The sequence below is a fragment of the Euphorbia lathyris genome, chromosome 2 (genome assembly GCF_963576675.1).
Source record: "Euphorbia lathyris chromosome 2, ddEupLath1.1, whole genome shotgun sequence".
In the NCBI taxonomy this organism is placed as follows: Eukaryota; Viridiplantae; Streptophyta; class Magnoliopsida; order Malpighiales; family Euphorbiaceae; genus Euphorbia; species Euphorbia lathyris.
In genome coordinates this window covers 31,014,852-31,041,360 of record NC_088911.1, presented here as the reverse complement: position 1 = coordinate 31,041,360, position 26,509 = coordinate 31,014,852, and the positions used below count along the sequence as shown (strand labels likewise).

Genomic DNA, 26,509 nt, shown 5'->3' with positions numbered 1-26,509 from the left:
GGGAGAGGGATGTTTTTGGAATAATTCTATGTTTTTTTTATCTTTAACTGGGGAATTTTTAGTTCTTAAAAGTTTAATGGTACTTGGTTTCTTTATTTGGTGTGAATGGATCAATAGTCATACATTCACTTCTCTTGTACAAAATTTCAATCTTGGAAGGAATTAAAGTTTAAAATGCTCCCCAAGTTCACAAATATGATCAGCTAAACCCAAATCAAAGTTTAGATTAACTGTCCATTTCTTTCTGTTTTTCGCAACTGTTTTTTTTGTCTTTCAATACTAAACAAAAAAATAGAAAGTGTGTGAAAAAATTACGAAACAGCTACTTTTTGCAGAAAAAACAACTAATATCTAGTGTCTATTAGCAGCGGCAAACAGAAACAGCTGAAACAAGCGGACCCTAAATATTACATAGACTATCGATATTTCTAAGAGGTTCTTAGTTTACCCTCTAAGAATAATATAAACAATTGACTTTTAACTATTTAAGACATTGTCGTCTCTAATAATACTTCACATACTCATTCCTTATTACTTTTTTTTTATCACTAAAATGATTTTATATCATTGTATTTAGCAATAGTAAGAGGGGGGTGACTTCTTAATAATAAATTATTAATAAAAAATGAAATAAGGATGAGATTGAGATGCGAGAAAGACTCCTCAATAATAAAGCGAAATAGAAACTTTTAGGCACCGTTTGTTTGCCAGAAAATATTATGTGGAAAAATATTTTCTTGATTTTGCGGTGTATTCTGTCCGTTAATTTCGAGATAAGGACCAAATTTAGCCTAACATTTTCGGTGAAGTGCGGATTTAGCCCTAACGTATTAAATGGTCCAAATTTCACCCTAATGTTTCCAAAGGAAGATAGTTTAACTATTATTTAACTGTCATATCAGATCTTCCAAATGTCTAAGATATTTAATGGGTTCTTAATTAACACAGTTACAAAAAAAAAAAAACATGTTAAAATACTAACAATTAAGTCTGCCACATATGAGTTAATAATTTTTTTTTTAAATTGTCTAATATATTTACTGTATTACTAATATAGTTACAAATAACCAACCAAAAATATATGAAACTGCTTCAATTTATGGATAAATTTATTTGGATGGTCTGATATGACAGTTAAATAACATTCAAATTAGTTTTTTTCATAATTTCGATAATGTATGACTAAAATTGATCTTCGTTAAAAACGTTAAATTTGGATCATTTTATACATTATAACTAAATTTGCACTTTCCAAAAAAAAACGTTGGTATTAAAATTCTCGTTATACCATTAATTTCAGTTGTTATTGACCCTCAATTCGCCAAACTCTTGTGGATTTTGTTTTCTCCAAGGAAAACTAATATTCTTTTGTCATTTTAGTGGACAAACTCCCAAATGGGCGTGCGCAGGTCTCTTGTCAAAAAAAAGGCATAGGAATTATTGGATACCATACCCGCATGTTTTTTACTTTTCTTATTTTTTAGCTACCACTTGTATTCCAATGTGAAACACACAAAACCATCGGAACATGCCATCTGAAGTTGTCTTTCAATACATGAACGTCTATGTAGATAAGAGGTAAGATACATCATTACTGAGGGAGAGATTATCCACCACGAATTAGGGAAAGTGGGTTTAGTTTCCACGTGTAAAACAATATAATCTTATATCTGACTTTCATTTAGTCTCATCAACAAACAAAAAATTCACGTGCAATTTTAAGTTTTGACCACCCTCTAACCTCCGTTGATATGAGCGCCCATAAGACATGAAATTATACATATTCTATAATGAAAGAAAAAATAATCTTCGAAAAAATTACACTATTTAAGTTTTGACCACCTTTCAACTTCTATTGAGTATTCAATAAGACATGAAATTATATATGTTCTATTAATGAAAAAAAATTCATCTTCCACTAATGAAACTTAAAATTACACCGTTTAATAAATGTTGAGCTTAAAATTACACGCGAAAAAAACATAGTCTACTCTTCCCCAATAACAATGGGATTAAATTTATAACTTATTCCTTGATATAATAACCAAGACTGTGAATCAATGGATTTACTGATACGGATTATTAACGAACGAGTTGATTTTAATCTTAAATCAACAAAGATGTTTCTTCTCTAGCTAAACTAGAAAGAGTTAATCCCAATATTCACGAGCTAAACTCGTAGAAATCGTGAAATCTCTATTGTATAAGGGATGAACCATAACACAAGCTTTCAAAGAGAAAATATAATTTGATTGATCAAAAGTTAATTGGTTACAAAAAAAAAAAAAAAAAATTTATATCATCTCAAAACCTAAAGATGAAATTACAATAAAAGATAAAGGCCTATAACTAAATACATAAAGCTTAAAGGGGTAAAATGAGATTGAGGTAAAGGGGTGCATGAATTGTAATTAAGGGGTGGTATGAGTTGTAACTAAGGAGTGACAAAGTTGTAATTAGAGGAAAGCTGAAGTGATTGGCAAAATTAATTTTGTAAGGCATTTTAAAAGTCCACGTGGCGTGTGGAATATAGCCACACCGCGTGTGGGCTTTTTAAATCGAAATGTAGCTGTTGTTTTAGTAGTTCGCACGACGTGTGGGATCTATTTTCACATAAATGTCCTTTCTTTTGCCTTAGTATGTTGCCCATTTAACTCGGCTTCGTCCACCACTCGTCCTCTCTCGTCTAGTTGACAGGATGCCCGCATCATACATTCCCTCTTGAAAAGAACTTGACATCAAGTTTACTTGTTGAGTATGGAAGAAACTTGTTAATCTTGAGCGGACTCAAAGCTCTCAAATCAAATCAAGGCGTTGTTCGAAGTGAGTTCACGAAGCTCATTCCGCAAGCTTCTGGATTCACCTTCACATGAACTTCATCCCATATTTCAACTTGTGATTTGCCCCAGTTCTCCTTCTCTTTGACATTCATCTTCCACTTTCTACCGGCACCAAATAATATATCTCGGTGAAGCTTGTTGAACCACTCCCCAACAAGATCTTACATTCTCTTCCAACTTCCCACGACATGTCGAACGGACCAGCCCAAACCTTCTTGGTCTCCATTTCACTAGCTTGAAGATTAGCCACCAATTTTCTCCGCTTATAGCCAACCTCAAATAGAATGTCCCAGCGAAACATACCAACCCAATTTGGAGCGATCCCTTGAGCACTCTTCAAAACTCTAACATGACTTTGAGTTGAATATACCCAAACTTCTCCATACCTCACGTTATCAACCAGGATGTTATGCTCAACTTCTAATCGTCTATGACCGACATCAAATGGAATATCCCGATGGCACTTATCAACCCACTTCATAATGATCCCCAAGAACATTCGTATTAGCTTCTCCTTTATCTTGAGTTAACAATCTCGGAATTTCTAGATTAGTCCCTTCACTAACTTGGGCACTATCCCGCAACTCTTGAATATCTTTTATTATCTCTAAATCACCTGGGATGCAATTCCCATTCACCAAATACTCCATGAAGCTCACATTCTTCACCACAAGGTTACATCTCATAGACTCCTCATAGGGTAGATTCTTCCTCAACAAACACAACATAGATCCAAACACATATATTCAATAAAACACAAAAGAATAAGTTCATATTTTACCAAGTGGGAGACTTGATTCATCCATACTAAGCATGTGCTAGGAGTCTCAGGTCTTTCTAGATGCGTCACTATGTACTCTTCATTCTTTTCTCTAAAGCTCAAGCTATTATGAGAAAGACTTGGTATACGATCTCCGGGATCCCTTACAATGTCACATGGTATCTTCCTCAAAGGTGGAAGCCCTCGCGGTTGCTCTTTGACAGACATGTACTTGTCACCTCTGGACATTGGTTCAACTTCCTCATTTGCAAAATTGATCTTTCCCTTCTCAACTTCATTCTTGTTTTTGTTTTTTGAGCTTACTCCATCATGACAAGAATAAGTAAATGATCCCCGGGATCCAAATCAATGTGGTGCGGTATCTCTTCCCAAGGTGGAAGCTCTCGAGGTTGCTCTTTGAAGGGCGCGTATTTGGCATCTACGGACATTGGCTCTAATTCATCACTTTCAAACTTGCTTTTCCCCTCACAACTTCATTCTTCTCTTTGGAGCCGACTTCATTACGAGGTAGGCCAAGTAATCGATCCACGGAACCCAAGTCAATGTGATGCGATGTCTTCTCCCAAGGTGACAGCTCTTGAGGTTTATCTTGTAGCTTTCTTGACATATTCGAACATTGGTTCAACTCCTCTTGGCTTAGTCTCCATCTTTTACCGATGCACTCATTCCAATTCAACTCTCGAGTTGGACAAGTACTCACGGTGGTCTTCTTTTTCTCCATAGACAAACTCTTCAAGAATGTAAGAATGTACCTGATTCCGTCTTTGCATATGGTGTATGTGTTGTTTCTTCCCGCGTGTGAGGCATCACAATCAAATTGTCATGGCCTTCCTAAGAGCACGTAGCAAGCATCCATCTCTACAACATCACACATAACTTCATCTTGATAAGCCCAATGGCGAAAAGAATCTTACACCGGTGAGTAACTTGAAGCTTCTCCATCTCATTAGCCCAACCAATGTGATAAGGTCTAGGATGTGGCTCGGGAACTAAACCAAACTCGCTTAAAATGACTCGACTAATGACATTCATTTGGCTTCCTCCGTCGATAATCACCTCACATTTCTTCCCAAGAACTAAACACCGAGTTCTAAATAATTGATGTCGTGGTCATACTAGATATTAGCTCCTTCATCACCAAATACACCATTCGCTGCTCGCCATCATCATCACCTTCATAGGTAATTTCGTTTTGGCTCCACTCAACATCCTCCAACTCATCATCATAATGAAATCTATCTTCATTATTTTCATAGATAGCCCTAAGTTGATTCCAATCAATCAATGTGCCAAAGTCCACTCTCATCATGATAAACCTCATCTTCATAAGATGCCCGATTTTGACTCCACTCAATATTCTGACGCTCATTCCCAACATGGTAGAACTCATCGTTTTCATCATAATCAAATTCAATTGCATTATGATAAAATTTGTAAGCATGCAGTCAACTAATAAGAAAGGACGAATGGTGAAAGAAGCCGGATCAAAAGGACTACACGCCGACGGAAAAGAAAGGCCATTTATATAATCACAATAATAACCCAAGATACAAAATATATATTTACAAATTACTATTTAAAAGATCAAGGTTAGTCAATTCTGTAACGTCATTTAAATTTGATTTTTCTCTAAAAATGACATTCTGGCATACAAGTTTACCTTACACAACTCATTGGTTGGGGCACTAAGAAATTATAAAAGATCACAATGAGCATCTTTTACATACCAATTGAATAAGTGAAAGAAGAGGCATAAAGGTTCTGCAAGGACTATAACAACAACCAAAATCTTCTTTTCCATGTTTATTCGCCTCTTTCACATTAGAGGGCATTTAAGCAAAAATTGAGAATACCCTGTTTCATCTTTTTCTGGTTTAACTCTACAATCAATGACTGCAGCAATTTTACATATGAGATTGGACTATTGTTGACCTGCTGCAGCTGCAAGTGGCTGGAAGGCTTTCAAAGGATTCGTGATAACACCATCTATAAGCCCGTAGTCTGTGGCTTCTTTTGCGCTCATGAAGTAATCACGATCCGTGTCTTGGTTGATCCTTTCAAGACTTTGTCCTGTGTGGTAGGCAAGATATCCATTGAGGTTTGCCTTGTGATGCAGCATTTCATTTGCCTGACCATTAATGTTACTCATTAGTGAAAAAGAAAAAGAAAAAATAATGCTAGATATGCAAGTCCGAATTAGCCTTGACCCCAAAAACAAAGATGTCTTGTAGATATATGACCATTTGATTTCCGGGCCTGTTTTGGGAGGGTTTGGGCTGCCCTTGGGCAAATAAATACCTTACAACCTACCCAACCCCAGTTTTGGCCAGTTTTGAGGCCAATGCAGGGCTGTGTTTTCCTTTCATTGCCAATTTTCATAAGGTAAGAGCAAATTGACTTCCTTACCCTCATAAGCTAAGAAATAAATGCAGCAAAGTGGTTATCCTCTTTAGTTCACTTAAACTAGTGAGCCACTACACTGGGTATTGCTCTGTTTCATTTACAAGTTCTGGCCTATGCAGTTTACACTCAAGTTCTTTTAACTAAAAGATTATTAATATGTACATAGAACAAATTCATTAGGAACTGTATGTGAAAATCACACCCAGACACAGGAATGACTTCAGACCATAAGCTACATATCACTATAAAAGTAAACATGAGAACTCCTACGAATTTATCTAAGCAAATTTGCAGGAAAGAAATATACCTGAATATCTATGTCAGATTGCCCACCTTGAGCTCCACCAAGCGGCTGATGAATCATTATCCTTGAGTTTGGCAAGCTGTATCTTTTCCCTTTAATCAAATGGATAAGGAAACATGCTAAGTAAACTAAGCAGCGGTTTGGGACTTTGAATCTAAAAGTCAAAGGAGCTTTTTACCTTTGGTCCCAGCACTAAGCAGGAAAGCACCCATACTGTTACATGAAAAAAGAACAGAACACACAGCCCCTATTAAGAATGAACACAGTGCACAAAAGGCAAAAATAGATAGTACTTTCAGAACTATGCACACTTCCCTAAACGGAACTTAATATGTTTTTACACTTCAAATACGTGCAGGCAGGAAAATTTTAATACTCCAGAGACCCACAGGCTTCATGCTTTGAGGTAATTAATCATATTATACAGATTACCTAGTGTTTAGAGCCTCTCAATGGTTATTCCATAATTTTCCATGGTTTGGAGGTCAGTACCTTTTAAGATCTCTGTGGACGATTGTGCAGCATTTTTTAGGTCATAATGAATTATTGTTGTGAAAAAGTACACAAGGTTTCCTTGTGATTTAGGCCCCTACACATTTCAATGGCTCTGTTTTGATTTGTATAAAATCAATCAGCACCCTATGATTGTTATTAATCTGGAGTACATCGTAATATCATATAGGAAATTTGACATACCAGAATACTTTCTTTTCCCAGAAAAATATGTCAGAAATGTGCAAAGTCAACATTTTATAAAAGGTAAAATTGGCTAGTCATATAACAGTACATAAGGTAGTCGCTTGGAAAAAATCAAACCATAACCCCAAAGTGCATACCGAATCACATGCTAGTTTTATTTATGTTTTTCCTATATTGCTCTATCAAAAAGAAAAATATTTATTGCTGCAGTACTTTGAACAGTTCAGGTCAAAATTCCTATGATGTCAGATAACATTACAGCATCAGAATTTTCAAAGAAGTCAATATATCATCTATATAACTATCAGTGAGGTACCGAGATAAAAATGACACAAAGGTAAACAGTTAGACAAGAGACTCTCGTACCTAGCTGCCAGTCCAACACAGACAGTTGATACATCTGGTCGAATATGTCTCATGGTATCAAAAATTGCCATACCTGTGAAAAATGTTGAACGATTGGAAAGGGAGTTAAAAATGAAGAGGCAAAACAACAGATGACCAGAATAAAAATATATTACCAGCTGTAACTGATCCTCCTGGAGAGTTTACATACATTACAATATCCTGTTTCAAAGAAAACAATGTGTTAACTGGTTCATCTCCAAAATATAGCCTTTCAAATTCTAAAGTTGTCCAGATGATTTTTTCTACATGTGTGCAGAAGCAAGAAATGAGATGATATTTCAACAGTTAGCACACCATATATTCATTAGCAGTTTGTGAGGGCAATGAGAAGGAGATGTTCAGAGAATAAAATCGAGTTGATGAAAAAAGAGCCAAATTGAGGTGATACATTATCAAGTGGTCCAGATGTAAATTCCAATCGAAGCAGATGTGGCATTTACATATAATATTTCAGCTACTGTAAGAGGAGACAAGAGAAACCTTGTTAGGATCAACTGCATCAAGATAGAGAAGTTGAGCAACAATAATATTCGCCATATCATCATCAACAGCTCCACCACAGCGTATAATCCTCTGAAAATATCAGAATTTGTGAAACTGAAAATGAGCAAACATTTGTTGAAAACCAACCGAAAGAAAATAAACTCAAGCCACTCACATATTGAAAAAGTTGACTAATAACACTCTGAAATCTCTCATGCACCATTGGAGGTGGCCCTTGTGCTTGACCTTGTCCATTGGCATATGCAGGAAAGTAAGGAGAAGATGGGATTTCCACATCATCCCTGCGAAACAAAAAATTCACCTTCCTTTGAGTACAGCAAGAAAATAAGCAATAACAAAGAATACAGGAAATGAAAACTTTCTTTACAATACATATACATATGTACCTTATTGACCAAATTCCTTGCCGAGAACTTTTCTGAGGTGCCCAAAATTCACCAGAGTACACAGCCTTTGCTGGAGATGGCTGAAGGTTTTTCGCATGACTACCTAACTTTCTCAATTTCCTGCTACAGATACAAACCGTTACTGTCTCTGTTCTCTCAATAGGGTGAATGAATTGAACGCAAATAGGGGGGAAAAGGAAATGGTGTTCCAAAGAAGATAAGAGAAAATTTAAGCACCCAACTCCATAATCTCTGTTCTCTCACCCTCAAATTTCTTAATAATGAATCAAAGATATATTCAAAACTACTCTTCCATGAAACACCCAAATACTGTGGCCCGGATTCATTATACGAACTCCTCAACAAAAGGAACTAAAAAAGTTAAAAAAAAAACAAAATTAAAGATAACAATGAATAAACAAGTAAATCACAAACCTAGAGCGAAGAGGCTCGAAGGAGAGAGAGCTCTTCTGGGAATCGAGAGTGGTGGTAGGGTTTGGAGAGAAGACGAGAGAACTGAATCTAAGTGAGGAAGCCGATGTGGAGACTGCCGAATGCGCCATAGCTCGTTGATTGCTGCTTCACTTAGCTAGAACAAGAGATCAATTGGTTGCGCCTCGACGCCTTATCTAGAGATTTTAGGGTGAGCGGAGCAGTAGAGTGTTCCAGCAAGGAACATACATACTTGTTAATTCGTTTGACAGTTCCTGGCTGAATATCTCGTTTAGCCCGTTTCTTAACGGGTCGGGTATAAAATGTCAATTTTTTTTAAACGATAAGGGTCTAAGATTTTAATTTACGAAATGATATAAATTTAGTACCAAGCAAACTCAATTTTACATATGGTTCATAGTAATTTTAAATTGATTTGATAGTTATATCAGATTTAAAAAAATAAATTATTTGTGATATTGAAACAGTTTCATTTTTTTTGGTTAGTTATTTATAATTATATTAGTATCATATTAAATATTTTATGATTATTTAAAAAAAATTGTAATTAATTTATATACCACCGACTTAATTATCATCATTCTAATAGATCTTTTGTAATTGTGTTAGTATTCATTAAATATCTTGACATGATTAATGTTTGGAAGGTTCGGTATAACAATTAAATAACAGTCAAACCGACTGCTCACCTTAAGCTTTTAACAAACCAAGGAAGATTTCGTAGACACCTGGTTTCTACAGAACTTTGCTCTCGGTGTGTGCTTGGTTGTGAGAATATAACTCACACGCTCCGATAGGGATGTATGGCGATACCTTGTTCCGACTCGCCTGATGTTTGTCTTCGTTGCAAAACCGGATCTAGATTGGTTTTCTTGGTGTCTCTGGGATAAGGAGCTAAACTCGATTAATAATTGGCAAATTACTTTTATCATTTGTTGCTGGCTTTTGTGACGGTGGCGTAATTATTTTTGTTTGATAGAAAAGAGGAAATCCCCTCTAATTTTTTATTGGTAATCCATTCGACTGTTAATGATTTTCAGGCAGCATGGAATAACTCGGGGGAAGGCAGTTGTGAGTCTTCTCGTGTTGAGGCTAATGTTCACTGGGTGAGACCTCTTGTGGAGTGGTTCAAACTTAATACCGATGGCTCGAGGATGAGTAACGGTTCCATTTCGGCTGGTGGGGTCATTCGTGACTGTCATGGGGATTGCGTGGCTGGTTTTGGTCAGAAGATTGGTAAAGGATCCTCCTATGATGCGGAGCTTTAGGGGCTCTTCTCCGGTATCTCTCTTGCTTCAAATAAGGGCTACCGTTTGATTGAGATTGAATCAGATAATTCTAAGATTGTGGATGCTCTTAATGGAGATGGCGTTGCTGGTTGCATTGGTCGAAATCTCTTTAAAGGTATTAAGCATCTTATCAGGAATTTTGAGGGTGTTCGGATTCGTCATGTTTTCCGGGAGCAGAATCGGGTTGCTGATTTTTTGGCTGGTATGGCTCATGATTTTGACTTCGGAATCTCTGTTCTTTCTTTCCCACCACATGAGGTTTGAAAGCTGCTGTTAGATGACCTTTTGGGTGTTAGCTTTCCGAGAATGATTGTGTCTTAGTCTTTTTTGTGTGTTTTCTTTTCATGTTTACAAAAAAAAAAAAAAAACAAACAAACCAGTCAAACCAACATTTTCAAATTTATGATAATATTAAGGGATGTTTGGTACTTGATTGGGATTAAGATAATGATAAATGTTAGGATAGAGATAATGATAAAAGATGGAGATAAGATAAGATAAAAATAACATAGTTGACAATTATTATTTCATGTTTGTTTTGTAGGATATGAGTAGAGATAAAATAATATATTTTACTATATTAGCCATACTTAAACTACATAATATTGATTTGAGGGATAAAATGGACTTTTTTTCATCTCATTAAAATTGTAGGACCTTATCTCACCCCTTATATCACTCATTTCTAGGTAGAAGATTTGAGGGGTAAGAAGTTTATCACTTCCTTATCTCATTGTTTTATCCTTAAAACAAACATGAGATAATTGACATTTGAATTTTTTATCTCTATCTCACCTCATTTATCCCTCCTACTAAATGCATTCTAAAATTAAAATTGATCTTGGTTGGAAATCTTAAAACTAAGTTTATACTTTTTTAAGCAAAAGGAATTTCATTGAACAATATCAGCATATAAAGCTTGATGAATCAAAGAAAGAGGGTTAAAGATCAACTTTATAGGTCTAGAAAAAAAAGGCTAGCTCTAGTTATGACATGGGCTAGAGTATTCACAGAACAACTAATAGAATTGACTTTCACATTAGTAAATAAACTTAACAAGAATTTACACTCAACAAACAAAACACCATAGAAAGACCAAAAACTTAGCTTAACTAAATGAGTAACAGTTGTCTCTAAGACTGGATGTGTTCATTGAGATATGAACTGGTTTTCAATCACGGCAATGAATAAAGTTGAAGACCATGCGACTAATGCCCTCAATGCAAAGCACAAATAAGTAGGGAGAAAGAGGATTTTCCTATCTAAGCCTTCTAAAAGGTATGAAACATGACGTAGGCTCACCATTCCAAAGCACCTCCATCCTTGCAGAGGAAACACAACACATAATAACATCAATCAACTGAGTAGGGAGATTGAAGCAAAGTAGTGTATCCTTTAGGAACTTCCAACTGACCATTTCATACGTTTTCTCTAAATCAAGCTTTAAAACTATATAGCCCTTCCAACCTGTTTTCCTACGCAAAGAGGATATAACCTCTTGCATTAAGATAATATTATCAGTAATTTTTCTTTCAAGCATAAAACTACTCTAGGTGGGACCAGTCCTACAGCAAAGATGAGATTTCAACCTACTCATAATACACTTGATAATAGTCTTATTGAGCACATTGCAAGACTAATTGGGTGAAAATTAGAGAATTCAATGCGCCTAAGAAGTTTGTGAGTCTGTTTTACTTCTAGACTGGTTGTTTACAACACCTAGATTTCTTGGCTTTCTTTATTGGTTGTTGGGGTAACAAAGATGCTATGATGGTGGGTTTGAATGAGTTGGACCCTCGAGGATACTATGATGGTGAGGTAGGTGACGGATAACAATCACATTTATTGAGAGTGATAATTTTGAATCTAGAAGAAGTAAAAGAGGAAGATTTGAAAGGGATTTTGGTCTTGACTATTTTATTTGTAATGTTGAGAATCATATAACACCACACAAAACTTTATCTTCTGATAATGGTTTTTTAAGGAGGATGTAAATGATAAAATGAAATCACTAATTTAATTTCTAATAAAATTTGGAAATTAGTTGATTTGCCTGCATAGAGTAAACTAGTTGGATGTAATTGGTTTTCTTTGAAATAACTATCGACAAGTATAAAGCTAGACTTGTCGCAAGAGATTTTATACAGAAATAAGATTTTGATTTCTTCCATACATTTTCTCCAAGTACTATAGGATCCATTAAACTTTTGATTGATGTTGATGTATATGATTTATATATTCATCAAATGGATATAAAAATAGTTTTTTCTTTAAATAGAGATTTATAAGAAGAAATTTATATGGATAAACAAAAAGGGTTCATAGAGTCTGGTCAAAAAGACAAAATGTACAAACTAAATAAATCCTTTCATTATTTAGGTGTTGGTGTTGTACTTAGAAACATCATTGGTCGCTTCTAAGGTGCATTTTCAAAACGTATTGCTAGAAACTTTTCAGTTAGGGAATGTGAAGCTATTGATATTCGAGAGGCTCTCACATAGATCAAACTAAAGGGTTTGGGTGGTATGGAGGTGGAGTCAAATGCGCCGTAAGTGGTGGAACATATTTTCATTCTTCTTATGGTTCAATTATAGAAGATTGTAAAAGTCTTATTTCTAGTATCCATGACATTTCTGTCAAATTTATAAGTTGTTCTGCGAATAGGGTGGCTCATGTTTTAGCTAGATCTTCTTAATTCCTTGTCAGAACTTGTGGAATGGGAGTATTATCCCTCCATATTTTATTTTACATTCCTTGTATGTTGATTATGTTTAATGAAATTATTTTTCTTCAAAATAAATAAATAAATCTTTTCATGGTTTAAAACAAGTTCCAAAGACTTGATGTGAAAAAATTGATTCTTGTATAATTGTTAATAGTTCTATAATAAATGAATGCAATAAATGCATATATTATAAGTCTTTTGAGAATGTACATATGGTTATTTGTCTCTATATTAATAATATGTTAGTATTTAGCTCCAACTTGAATATTGCTTAAGAAACCAAAAGATTTACTTGGAAATCATTTTGACATGAAAGATTTAGCGAAGACAAAAAATTGGAGAATAAAGATCACAAGATCTAATGATGAAATATTGCTAGATCAACCACATTATATCGGAGGATAGGTTCCGGTCAAAACCTTATAATTGATAGAGACTCGTAGCTGATTAACAGTGTAAATGGTAAATCAGTGTTTGTGCTTTCAGAAGTTGTGAAGTAGGCGGTTGTGTATATGTTATTCTATGAAAATCAAAGGCGTTGGGATGAAGCTCCTACTCGTGTAACTTTTAATAGCGGGGATTGCAATAACATTTTGGATATTCTGCTATCTGCCAATGAAGAGATAGAGTCTTGGTCCTGGGCTTCGGAGTATAATGGGAAATATATGGTAAAGAGTGGATGCAATTTGAGCCTAAATCAGACTGCACAACAGCCAACTAGTTTCTACTATTCTTATCATCAGGCAAGCCCTTCAAAAATGTCACTAATCTTGACTCAGGCTCGAGTAGCTCCCTCTCGACCAACCACTGGGAAGAATCTAGGGGTCCACATTCCAACGCACTCAACACGAGAACTCGCCACGTGTCTGTCTCACCAAAAAGAAGTGATGCCTCCACTCCGGCATCTTATCCTACAAGCCCCAAATGGCATTAGTGTGCGAGAAGCTAATATGCTGCGATCGCAGACTCTTCATCGGTTTAAAAAAATTTCGGAATACTATACCCATCACCCTAAAGCCTTGAGACCGGTAAAGTGCATAGAATGCAACCATCATCCGCCAATTGTTCGGATGAACCTGGTTGGGGAACAAACAGAACTCCTTCATTACCTCGACAAAAAAAATAGAAGAAAAGGCAGTCTCATCCTAGCCTCAAACTGTTCATTATACATGATCATCTCGTTCGGTGTAGTGGCATTATTTGCTCGCACATCTACAGATAAGTCACAAATCTCGTAGGGCACTCCTATCTGATATGCCACTGATAACGATGCAAGATCCTCTTTCACAATTATCGAGTGGGCTCCCTCCAGTATTAAACTCTCAGGTCTCCTCAGCCTCTTCGCCCAGTCATAGTGCAATCTGTCCGATCTAGGTACGCCCGGCCCATGCGGCCACACCTTCTTACATGTATGCTCATACAACATGCCTAAATATTTTCCGCCACTAACCAAATACCCGATAACTGTGATGATAACTTCCATAGTGCTAAACCTCACACCCCCCACGGGCCTCAAAATTGAAGCGGATAGACAGACTATAGGAGCACTCCGAGACTGGATCTTTTTCACTCTCGAAGTCTTCGCATCTTTTACCTTTTCGATCTCTGCTTCCGCTTTCTCTAGCAAACGTGACCAGAATCCCTTAAGGTGAAATCACCGAGAGAAACGGAAGCCAACTTCACTAATTGCTCCCGCGAAGAATCACAAGACATAATCACACCCACAAACACACCCCAAACTACACTAACTTGCAAAGACAAGTAGGAGGGTATAGAAGACTAACCTCGTCTTCATAAAACAGCGCCGGAGAAGCTGAGCAACCACAATGCAAGCAAATCCTCCTCCCCCAACAACAGGCGATTATTTCTCACCAAGAAGAATTTCACGAAGTGCATAAGATTAAGGTGAATAAAACCCATTAGAAGGCTCATATAGGTGGCTTTTTATAGCTGAAAGCAAGAGCAAACAACGGCTCGAAACAATGCCACCATACCAAAACATACACTTGACACTCAAGCACCGCAACCACAATCACGCATCATAAATGCCCCTGACAGCTTGAAACACTTATGGAAGAGCAATAGTTATACAGCTGGACCGAAGCGCAATACGCGAACTGCCCCAGCAAATAGACTACTAAAAACAAAAGACTTCATAGAAAAGTTAAGATACGATGCGAGCTCTCATGCAATGGTTCGCCAAACAGTTCATTTCGGGGCGGACTACTTGATAAGGGATATGGGCCAGGCCCAACCCAAATTAACCCAATTAGAAGCATAGGGGCCCACCAAGGGGTTGCCCCACATCTATAAAAAGGAGCTCACTAACTACTAAATAAGCTCTGTCTACTTTCTCTCTCTTATTTACTACTTTATCTCTTTATCCTTTCCGAGACTAACTTGAGCGTCGGAGTGTTCACAAGGACCGCTCTCCGCATAGAGAAGACGTCCGATCGCGAAGGCCTACCGCTGCCCCACATCTCCATTAGTTATAAATATGGTTTAGTTTGTTAAATGAATAATAAAGTTATTACAAGTTTATAAATTTTAAGGTTTGTTTTTTGTTAATTTTTTTTTATAAATGTATATATATTATAGTTGATAATTGCTTACTGAGATTTTTGCCTCATATTTTCAAATGTTTTAATATTTTTAGGCAAAGAAGTACAATATACTGCAAGAGGTACTCAACACTAGGAAGGATTGGACCTGGCTATAGTCTATCAAGTCGTCTTTAGGGTATTGCATATCATTTTGTTTGTGTGTGTGTAGGGTTAGCATTTGAAGTGTCTTGTGTTTAGAAATGTCCTTTTGGTTAGGTTGTGCTAAAATTAGTCACAAATTGTTGATATAGTTGTAATGTAAAATATAAATAAATATATATATATATATATATATATATATATATATATATATATAGTAGTGATTACCTGGACTCTGAATGATCAAATAAATTTGTTCATTCACTGTTAGATTTAGGCTTATTTAAATCGTAGGGTTTCAATAAGCCTAGATCTAATGGTGATGGTCATTCAGGTCTAGGTGAACCCTAATGTGTGTGTACATGCCTCACTGTCATATCTAATTCTAATTTAGAGTCGAGTATGACATAGCAAGCCAAAATGGAGCAGTCAAACGAAAAAACTAACTCATCTGCAAAAGAACCGACTTGAAAGAACCAACTTGTCTGCCCGTAACTAACTCAAATATATTACAAACATGCTGAGATGAGTTGTCAGCCTCTTGGAAGGAAAGCAATCATTTGAGGTTTTTCTTTTTAGGAATTAAAGTTTTGAAAGGAAGAAGGCTCTAAAATGCAAGAGGATATATAAGTATAGAAGACGTGGAACCTATGAACCACACACGCGAATGAAAATGAATATACGTGATCCATTCATTAGGAATTTGTGTTTTTTATTGTCATCATTTGAAGCGAAAACTTTCAGTTTTTCTCAATTTCCTTTAAATACATTGTCTATCTGTTTCGAATGAGGAAAGAATCACACTTATAGGCAGGTCAATGGAACATTTTTCCTTAATTAATTTAAGAATTGATTCACTTAATGAATAATTAATCTTACTAAATTAATTTTCTAAAAAAAATCCTACTAAATTAATTCTCGTAAATGACAATCAAAACCAGTGTAACCACTAAAATGTATTATATAATTAATGGTTAATATTAAAAAAATTGTGGTTTTATGTTTTCGCAGATCAATATATGTGAATTTTTTTTCTCTAAAAATAACCATGTGGTTTGCGCAATTAGTAAAATTAAGAATTTTTTACCATTACAATATCATGGGTTTTTTCGACAAAATTTTTTTACTTTTAAAAGTCAATATTTAAACAATTTTTTCTCTCTTCTTCTTCCTTCTATTTCCATTCTCCAAAAATTCGAAAAAATTCAGGGATTCTAGAAAATTGGAATTTTCAAAGTCTGTTTTCTAACAAAAATGCCCCCTGTCATATCACCAATCTTACGATGTTAAGGCAAAATCCTTGATTTTGCTTTTTGCTAACGGCACAAACCACAATATTATTTTTGGAGCAAAATAAAATAATAGATAACAATTTGCAAAAACGTGAAACCACGAGTTTTTTTTAAATTAACCCTAGAATTAATAATGAACATTTCATTCGATTCCATTAATGTGATTTAATTCTTTAGCAACCACCATTTAGAATTTAAGGAATTATAACAGTTTAAATGTCTTTATTCTTGCTCTACACCACCATTCCAAGTGGTTCACTTTAAACTTTAATTTCTCATCCAATAACCGGTCTTATATTGCCATGTCCGATTTCACAGGTATGGCAGATGACCCGGATATTGAAAAATCGGGATATTTACAACTTTTGAAACCGGTGATTAATTCACCAGTTTCAACTGATCAGGGTTGAAAAAACATAGTTAAGAAGATTCATGGCATTCATCATTCAACTATTTAACGTTTTTTTATTATTTAGGCTTAATACTTTTTACCACCCCTAAACTTATCTCATTTTGTTACTTAGCCACTTAGCTCTTCAACTAAAAAATTGTCATACATTTAATTTCTTTTGTGTCTACATGACATTGAGTACACCTCTCAAAACACCTTCAACATCCATTCCAATATACATTTTGCATCCTCGCGTTTCATTGCTATAACACAAACATAAATACCTAAAAGACACAAAGTGTTATATTATGAATTAAAGAGGATAATCAATATCATGTAGACACATAAAAGGCATTTTGTATTTATTGAATTGAGAGGCCGATAAATTGACCCCACGTGACAAGTTCAGAGAGCAAGAGGTAACAAATGTATTAAGCCTTTTATTTAACAAGTCATTTGTTCTATTTTATTTTTTCACTAACCTTTATCAAACTTTCTATGACGTAATTTGTTCATGCAATTAAAACATAATTTGATAAACATCAATTGAACTTTTCAGGCCTTAATATAACAAACTTGAGGTAAAGGCTATGCTTACTTTGTTTTTTACAAAGTAAGCCTTGCTTTGTGTGTTTTCACCATTGGATGAATTTTATACTCCATCATCCAATGGTGAAAATAACCAAGTAATGTTTACTTTGTCAAAAACAAAGTAACCATAGAAGACACCCAAACTTGAAGCTAAAATTCAAAACCAGACTTCCATATTTCCTATGACTTCATTTAAACATGTTACTGTATTCTAGATTTCAATGTCAAAGAGTTGCAAAAAAAATTCACATCAAAGCGATAGATTTATAGAGACAACCCGACGAACATAACACAATTATCACTTTTCTGATTTTGATACGATAGCTTGACATTATAACATCATAAATTTAATAGGCCGATGGCTGTTCAAAGACCAATAACCTTTAGCAAAATTGAACAAAAATATTTCACTTCTATATATTTAAGCAGTGAAGTGACAACAGCAAACGACTCAGCTCTTCTTCTATAATGCATCTGCTGTATATGTTATAAACGCTCTTTTTGCTACCTAATATTTACATACCTACTTTAGCCATCATAGCTTGAGCTACTTTTTTACAAAACAAAAATCATTGACTGGTTTCGGCTTCCATCCCTGCCTGAACTGCCTTGTAGCACTTTAAACTGCAGAGCGGAAGCTTCGATTTGGAATCTCTATACTTGTAAGGATTGGTACAAGAAGGGCCTGCACATTTCTCACGCGGAGGAGGATAGCTGAACGTGTACAAAGAAAAATCAAAAGTTCAAAACACTAAAATTTAGGAAAAGGATGAACTCGAAAAGAAATTAAGGTTTCAAGCCTATACAAACCTTATAGGTTTAGAATAAAAAATGCTAGGGAGGCCAATGTCATTTGAAAATGTCACAACAGTCCCAGTCGGGCGGATGCACAATCTGATGGTGTTGGGTTCAACCATATTGGCCTTAGCAGCCCTCTCCTGCACACAGTAAGTGTAAACATGATAAACCTCATTTCAAACAACAGATCATTTTTAATTATCGGACAGACAGTTCGCAGTACCTGTGCCAATTCTTCCTGGCGTTTCTTTATTTTATCTTCCCGTTTCTTCCTGTTGGAATCTTGACCAAGTATTTTTTTAATAGCCTCAGCCTACAAAAGTTCTAATTAATCAGGAAAAGAAAAGTTTCTTGAACTCTTGCTTATGAATGGAGGACAAATTCTAATTGAATAGAGAAATGAACCTCGGATTCTCGTGCAGCCTTCTCAACTTGCATTCTGCGTTTCTGAGCTGCCTCGGTCTTCTTTATTTGTAACTCCACTTCTGAAAGTTTCTCCTTTTGCTCTATATATAGAGCAAAAATCAAAACAGCAAGAGCAGTTAGTGTGATTAATAATCTAATTAAAATTCTCATAACATAAAAAACGTAATGGCAGTAAAAAAAAAGTACTCACTTCTTGATGGTGCATGAGGCAATCCATTAGGAAATTCAATTAAGTTGGAACCATTTGCAGAGCTATCTTTTGATTGCAGGGCCCGCTGGCGAGTGGTTAAAGTCATCTCCCTCTTACCTTCCATTAATGCATCAACAGATTCCTTTTTCTGCTTCTTCTTACTAGTGCCTTCAATTTCACCACCAGATGCAACACCTCCGTCTTCCTCGTAATCGGTTTCTTCTGACGCCTTCTTCCTTCCATTTTTCACTGACTTTAAAGCACCAACTTTTTCCCCACTAGAAATCTTTCGCTGTTTCTTGTTCGATTCCTCATCATCTTTATATACGGCAGCAATCTTTGGAGCTTTGAGTTTCTCCAAGTACCGGATCTCATCATCCTCATAGTCTTCATCAATATCCAAATCTAGCGCACGCCTCTTAGGGACTCGCTTGCTCTTACGAACTGGTTCAGATTTCTCTCCTAGCCTTCCTGATGTATTCTTCCCAGATATCTTCCCCATGGAAGTACTTTCTTTACCAAGACTAAAACCACCAGCGGCAAAGTCCTTCCAAGGGATTCCTTGCAAACGAGTCCTCTTATTTAAAACTGAATGGTCTTCACCTGCAATCCCCTGAATTTTTAAAAAAGGAAAGAAAGTAAATGATGAGATTACAAGGGATTTTGTTGCTACTGAAGATTGAGTACAGTAATTAGATGAGATAACACATTTATACAACTTCCATAAAAGAACTATGAGATAGAAAAAAGAAATTTCCATAAAGCATATCTGTGTGCACAAGCAGAAAATACTGCCAAACAACTGAAACCAAGATTCGAATTTCGAAGGAATAAGAAAAGGACAAATTGATATATACATAGTTCTAAAGGAAAATATATACACAATACAAATATAACTCCTTGAAAAGTATAAACAGCTCACTAAGTATATAATTACTAATACCATAAGCTGTTATAAACACATAAGTATGCACGCAAAATGCGGACACTAAAAGACATGCATCCATTTACATGTTATAAACACGTAAGTATGCACGTGAAATACGGACACTAAAAGACATGCATCAATTTACATACATCCACGACTACACATTGCACGCGCCAGAACAGCACACGCGCACAAATATAAATAATAGAAAAAGTCAAGCCAATAAAGGACCTGAATATTCTGCTTCTGTCGTGATTTAGAAGTCTCTGAAATTTGAGGATTCTTAGTAAAACCATTAGAAGTTGAGTTTGCCTGAATAGTGCGTGTGACACCACCAAGCTTAAGCTTAACCTTCTTAACCTTGTTCTCATTTCCTACAGCATCTAAAGCCCCCCCTGACTGCTCTGAACTTTGACTTCCACTATAAATATTTGCACTTCTCGACTCCAAGTCAAAAGATTCATTCATCTTGCTTTTGTTCTTCCAGTTAGCAGGGGCAAGAACACCTTCACTAGATCGTTTATTGCTAAATGAACTCCGTCCTGGATCATTACTATACAATGAATTGAATCCCCCATTCTCGTTTTTTATACAATATTTTCTGCCTTCACATTCAGCAGATGAAGAAACTCTGGACATGCACTGATTAAGATTGAACTCTTTCCGTTGAGAACCAGTATCAATGTTATCATCACTAGAGGCCTTACTCACATCATCTGAAGGTGGAGTTGCTGATGAAGGTGAATGATCACGACCATCAGTGAATGACGGTGCATCTGGCTTAAGCGGCCTACGAGGCATTTGACTCCTTTTCTTCCTTACAGTACTTCCTATGCCATCAAACCGCCCACAACGCTCTTCCATTTATAAGCAAGTCTTACGCCAATTCAACTTAGATCATGAAGTGCACATAAAACACGTGTGCTCAAGACTGGTGAAATTGCTGCATCGAAGATAAATGAAAATAGTAAGTCCTTCTGCTGAATAAATCCACAAAATAACTGAGCATGAAACAATTCTCCCCTTGTACTAAAACAAACAACTGAGCAGATGGAAAAGGAGTGGAATCTAAACTACAAAAGGATTCACCAATCAGAAAATGCAAGAACTTAACAGTGTTGTCACCTGACAAACAGTGACTAATTTAAGATAAATTGGACAAAAAATTTGACATTGTTCATTGTCAATGCCACGGGTTACAAACTATATGAAATCAAGCTCACTCGTTCAAGCATGAGAGAAGACTGAAACCTAAAATGATCGACATTGCAACATAAGAAGTAGATAATACTGGCATTCGACAGAACCCCACCCATAATGAAATAGATTTGGAAAATTAACTCAGTAAAATTAAGATATAATATCCACAAACATTAAAAAAAGAAAAAAGAGACACGCAATGAAATCAAAGCAATCAGCCAACCCCAATCAGCAACTAATCAAATCCCACATTCATCAATCCGACACAAAATCAAAGCCGGTAAAACCGAAATAGAAAATCTCCAATCACGCACATAGGAATGACCACAAGAGAAAATACAAGTCCTACCTTGAAGCGAATTCGGAAAACAGGCGTCGGGAATAATGAGCGTGAACCAAATAAGAAGCGAAACGAACAGGAAGAAACAGAAGAGAAAGAGAAGAATCGAGGTGTGAAGATTTGTTGATGGTGTTTGGTTATGGTATTAGTTATAGTAATGGTTAGAGAGAAAGAGTTAGGGTTAGAGAAGGAAGAGAAACAACAATGATGAGAATGAGAGAGGTAAAGGCTTGGAGGAGAACTAATAATCCCCTTCTCGTTCTCCATATTTTGGCTATTGCCACACCGCATCCTCTGTTTTTTTTTTTTTTTTCCTTATTGAGAATTTTGGCCTTAGTCTTTGTTGTAGGAGTTGTGTTCCTATGTTGATCGGGTCACCCTCAACTCGGTTGATCTTAACTCAGTGAACTCGATCTTTCCCTATCTTTCTCTCTCTCTTCTTCCTTTCTTTCTCTTCTTCGACACACGGTTACGCTGCAAATGTGTGCACAGGCTAAGACGCTGCGCACCCGCTCACACGTTAGTTCTTTGCGTCGTATTATTAATTCGCGTGTCGTTTGTGGGCAATTAACATTCCAGAAAATAACTATTAATATTTTTCTCATATTTATATTATTATTTTTCTACAGTCAATAAAATTATCATAACGGAAGCTTTTAAGGAGATTTAAGATAACGCACATTCAGGTTGAAAATAAACAAAATCCAATTTATGTTATTAATTAGAATAATTTTTTGCTGTTTAAAGTTTGAACGTACATTAATTGTAACTTTCCTGTTTGAAGAAACATTTAGTTGTAACTTTGTTATATTTGTTAACATTTTATAAGCGTCAAGGTACAAAATACATCTCACATTGTCAGGTTAATTATTATTCCTCTTATTTATATAAATATAAAAAGCAATTTTATCTTTAATAACATTATTAAAAAAATATTTATTTTTATTTTTGTATTATGCACTGATTGCATATGGTTGGAAGAAAAATACAATTTTTATAAATTTATAATAAATTTGGACATAAAATCTTTTAACTAGAATATGTATTTGGATTTTATAAAAAAAATTGTATTATCCAACACGTGCAGAATACGGAAGAATTAAAAAAAAGATTTACATGTATATATTTTTTTTGTTTATTTCTGATTAGTGATAAAATAATATAAATTTATTTTTCTTTTCCTTTCCCACCAAAAAAATAAAATAAAATAATAGAAATTTATAATAGAAATAATATGATTTATGACTAAGAATATAGTTTCATTAATGATATCTAAAATTGGTCTATATGATAAGGTAACTTGTACCATTTATGATATTAAGTAAAGTTGCTCTTATTGGTCAATATTAGAGATATTTTGTATTTTATCCCTAATTATAATTAAAATGGATAAAATACACCAAATACTTTCAATGTTCTTTGAAGAAATGTCAATTTAGCCTCAATGTGCAAAATAGCCTCATTTTAGCCTCAAAGTTTATGAAATAGTACTATTATAGTCATGCATAATGAAACTTAGAGATAAATTAGTGTCATTTTACAAATATTCTAGAGTCAAGTTTGATTCTCCTGGCTTATAATTCTACCATTTCACAAATATTGAAGCTAAAAATGTTATTTTATACGTTGAGCTAAATTGGTGATTGTTAAAAAAAATGAAACTATTTTAGTACCTTATCCCTGCTTAATAAAAAAATTTAAATTTTAAAAACAAATATTTGATTAACCAAAAATAAAAATAAATATTTGAAAAAAATTAAATAATTCATCTACTACTCAGTGTTCAAGAAAGCGATCGTTTGGACTGTAGGCGATGATTAGAAAAAAATATTTTATTTTTTTCTTTATTAAAATTCATTTTTGAACATGGTGACATAATTATTGGTAAATTATGTTTATTAGATTAAGAAATTTTTGTTTAATTATTCTCTACTTTTCTTTATATGATTTTAGATTTTAATGACATATTTTTATATTTTTTGGTTGATTATATTATTTATAGACATTATTTTATTTTATTTTGAAATGTAGACATTATTTTTTACTTGTTTGAATTGCTCAATGATATTATTATTGAAAGGTTGTTATCACATATTTTAGAATATATGTCACAAATATATATATTTTTCTTTATTAACTTTTTTTTAATTATATTATTATTTTTAGATAATATAATGTATATTTTACTTGTATTCAAATAATAATTTATTTATTAACAAATAATAAAATATAAAAATATAAATCCGACTAATCTCCAACTAATTTCAACTAATCCTCGGTTAATCTTCAACTTATCCCTGAGGATCATATCTGTCCTGCCGCATAGCAGTTTTTATAACCTTGTCACTAATAAAGAAGAAATTAGGAGGTATGAGGTGGCGGTAAACCCTTCGCCACCAGTTCAAGTGTGAGTAAAAATGACGTCGTTTTAAATTAGAATATATATATATATATATATATATATATATAATCCATACAGCTTAAGCATATTTTTGAACCCCTACGCCACCATCGACTGATACAATACAATTTCATCAATAGTTGTAGTTAGAAGCTCTCTATACTATCTCAGTTCGAGTATTATATGTGTGTATGAAAACATAACTCTCTAAACCTTTCAACAACGTCAATAATCAATGACGTGACAAAACGTATTTGTCACTAATTTTTCCGCCACTATGATGCCACATTAGCAATCAATGACGTGGCAAGCCACATGTTTTTTACTATTTTTTTCATCTATTTTCCCCTATTGCATTTAATCTAATACTCACAAATCCTATAGTGGTTATTAGAGAAATAAATCACATTAATTGAATTAAATGGAATTAATGTTCATTATTAATTATGTATAATGTTTTAGTGGTTACAGTAGTTCTAATTGTTATTAAGGTGAATTAATTATTTTAATGACATTAATTCTTCATTAAATGGACAAGTCAAATTTTGGTTACTAGAGAATTAAATCTCATTAATTGAATTAAATTGAATTAATATTCATTATTAATTCTGTAAAACGTTTTAGTGCTTACACTGGTTTTAGTTGTCAACATGAATTAATTCAATAAGATTAATTTCTCATTATATGAATTAATCCTTGAATTGATTAAGAAAAATAAAATATTTCAATAGTCTTCCTATAAGAGTAATTTTTGGCTTATTCGAAATAGATAGACAGTTCATCTGAAAAATTTCATCTCTGCCAAAATATTGTTCAACTCCGAGAACATGGGTAAGGGTGTGTTTGGTTGCTCCTTTTCATGCTCCTGTTTGCCTTTTCATTTCGAAAGTGAGAGTTTTAGGTGTTTGGTTAGTGACATCTTGTTTGCCTTTTAAATCTGAAAAGCAGCATTAGGTGTTTGGTTAGTGACCTCCTGTTTGCCTTTCACACCTGAAAAGCAGTCTTTTATAAAAGCAGAGAATCTCTGCTTTTTGGAAAAGCAGCATTTTCCAACAGTAAACAGCAAACCGTAACAGCAAACAGCAAAGAGCAACAGCAAACGGCAATAACAAACATCAAACCATAACAACAAACAGCAACAGCAAACAGTAGGTAAAACAAACGGGCCCTAAGTCTAAGACCATCTCTAGTGGGGCTACTTTGTTACTTGTCAAGTTTGGAGATTATTACTAATTTTAGTGTAAGAAGTCTTTCTTTCTCCTACTTTTCTACAAATAACTATTTTAGTCTTCAAATGTGTGTCTTAATGCCTCAAAAATCTATTTTAGTCCCTCAATCTATTTTTTTGTCATTTTAAAATATTTCTTTCGATTTATGTTGGTACTATGGTAAATGTCTGATCTCATGCAACATGACATAAACAAGAAATGATTAATAAAAATAAGTCATGTTTGATAAATAGAATTTAATTGTTAGTTGTTAGCTGGTTACCTTTTTGTTTAGTAAATTTGACTAAATATTTGTGTAAACTTGTTTGGTAAAACTTAGGTAGTTGTTAATAGTTGTTTGTGCACAATAACAAATAATGATATTTTTCTTTTATAGATATTATTTTCTTCTTTAATAATTCATATTTAAATGATGACTTGCTAATTGAAAAATATCACTTCTCACAACTATATATATATATATATATATATATATATATATATATATATATATATATTAATGTGGCTGAATCTTGAGAGTCCACGTGTCAACTTGCAACGCACAGATTCAAGGTCAAAGGAGGATCATTGTACCACAAACTCGTCTTGATGCCTAAGTCATTTTATGAAAGGACTAGAGGATGATCACAATCAATAAGCTAAAGATATAATGCAAGTTTAATGGAATGAATGAACTTGTTTACCTTGAGCTGAGCTTACTCTATTTATACTTATGTTAAGCTATAGAAATCGATTATGGATTGTGGAGCAGGGTGGACCACATGTATCATGTTGATAGGAGTAGGTGTGTTTGATATCCCTCAAGCTTATTAGGTTCGAGATTCTTGAGATCAGATATGATTATGGCAACGACTGAATCCTTGATCGGGTATAACAAGACTTCCTGAATCAAGCTACCTGATACATAGTCGTATTGCTTTATTTTGCTGAGGAGATGTCAGATACTCTCTATTTCTGAGAGTTAGTTCAAGCTTCTACAACACCACGTGGCAAAGTTATACTTGTATGATATCACATATCCCCCCCCCCCCCATTGAGTTCACAAACAGAACCATCATCCAAGGCCTCAATAAAAGGCTAGAAATCAATTTTGACTAGCTCAGACAACTACATAATGTGTTATAGGCCTACAAGGCACACCCTAAACAATTATGGGTGAGCTGCCTTTCTTACTCACATACGGGATCGTAGCCTTCATCCCAATAGAGATAGGAGCAGCCAGTCCTCGT

The 26,509-nt window shown here is 34.6% G+C and overlaps 2 protein-coding genes across 3 annotated transcripts; both read right to left on the bottom strand.

The window, feature by feature from the left end:
* Positions 1-5,211: 5,211 nt before the first annotated feature.
* LOC136217637 (ATP-dependent Clp protease proteolytic subunit 5, chloroplastic) lies at positions 5,212-9,021 on the bottom strand. Of its 2 annotated transcripts, none has more exons than XM_066004246.1 (9): positions 8,761-9,021; positions 8,326-8,448; positions 8,094-8,220; positions 7,916-8,008; positions 7,549-7,594; positions 7,394-7,466; positions 6,507-6,541; positions 6,332-6,420; positions 5,212-5,749 (listed from the first exon to the last, which is right to left on the bottom strand). In XM_066004246.1, the coding sequence occupies exons 1-9, from the start codon at positions 8,886-8,888 to the stop codon at positions 5,543-5,545; spliced, it is 921 nt and encodes a 306-aa protein (XP_065860318.1). In that variant the 5' UTR covers positions 8,889-9,021; the 3' UTR covers positions 5,212-5,542. The 2 variants fall into 2 exon arrangements, with proteins under 2 accessions (XP_065860318.1, XP_065860319.1); XM_066004247.1 differs by having other exon boundaries at positions 8,326-8,445; positions 8,761-9,020.
* A 9,139-nt stretch (positions 9,022-18,160) lies between these two features.
* Positions 18,161-22,111, bottom strand: LOC136217636 (uncharacterized). The gene is made up of 7 exons (XM_066004245.1): positions 21,660-22,111; positions 20,342-21,053; positions 19,183-19,795; positions 18,972-19,072; positions 18,790-18,879; positions 18,579-18,706; positions 18,161-18,482 (listed from the first exon to the last, which is right to left on the bottom strand). The coding sequence occupies exons 2-7, from the start codon at positions 20,972-20,974 to the stop codon at positions 18,338-18,340; spliced, it is 1,710 nt and encodes a 569-aa protein (XP_065860317.1). The 5' UTR covers positions 20,975-21,053; positions 21,660-22,111; the 3' UTR covers positions 18,161-18,337.
* Between the last annotated feature and the right edge of the window lie 4,398 nt (positions 22,112-26,509).

Coding starts and splice junctions, on each gene's coding strand:
- LOC136217637 (XM_066004246.1), bottom strand. CDS start 8,888: ATGGCGCATTCGGCAGTCTCCACATCGGCTTCCTCACTTAGATTCAGT. Junction 8,449..8,760: donor TTCGAGCCTCTTCGCTCTAG/GTTTGTGATTTA, acceptor TTGTATCTGTAG/CAGGAAATTGAGAAAGTTAG. Junction 6,542..7,393: donor TGTGTTGGACTGGCAGCTAG/GTACGAGAGTCT, acceptor TTCATGTAACAG/TATGGGTGCTTTCCTGCTTA.
- LOC136217636 (XM_066004245.1), bottom strand. CDS start 20,974: ATGGAAGAGCGTTGTGGGCGGTTTGATGGCATAGGAAGTACTGTAAGG. Junction 19,796..20,341: donor GACAGAAGCAGAATATTCAG/GTCCTTTATTGG, acceptor TTAAAAATTCAG/GGGATTGCAGGTGAAGACCA. Junction 18,707..18,789: donor GCCAGGAAGAATTGGCACAG/GTACTGCGAACT, acceptor TACTGTGTGCAG/GAGAGGGCTGCTAAGGCCAA.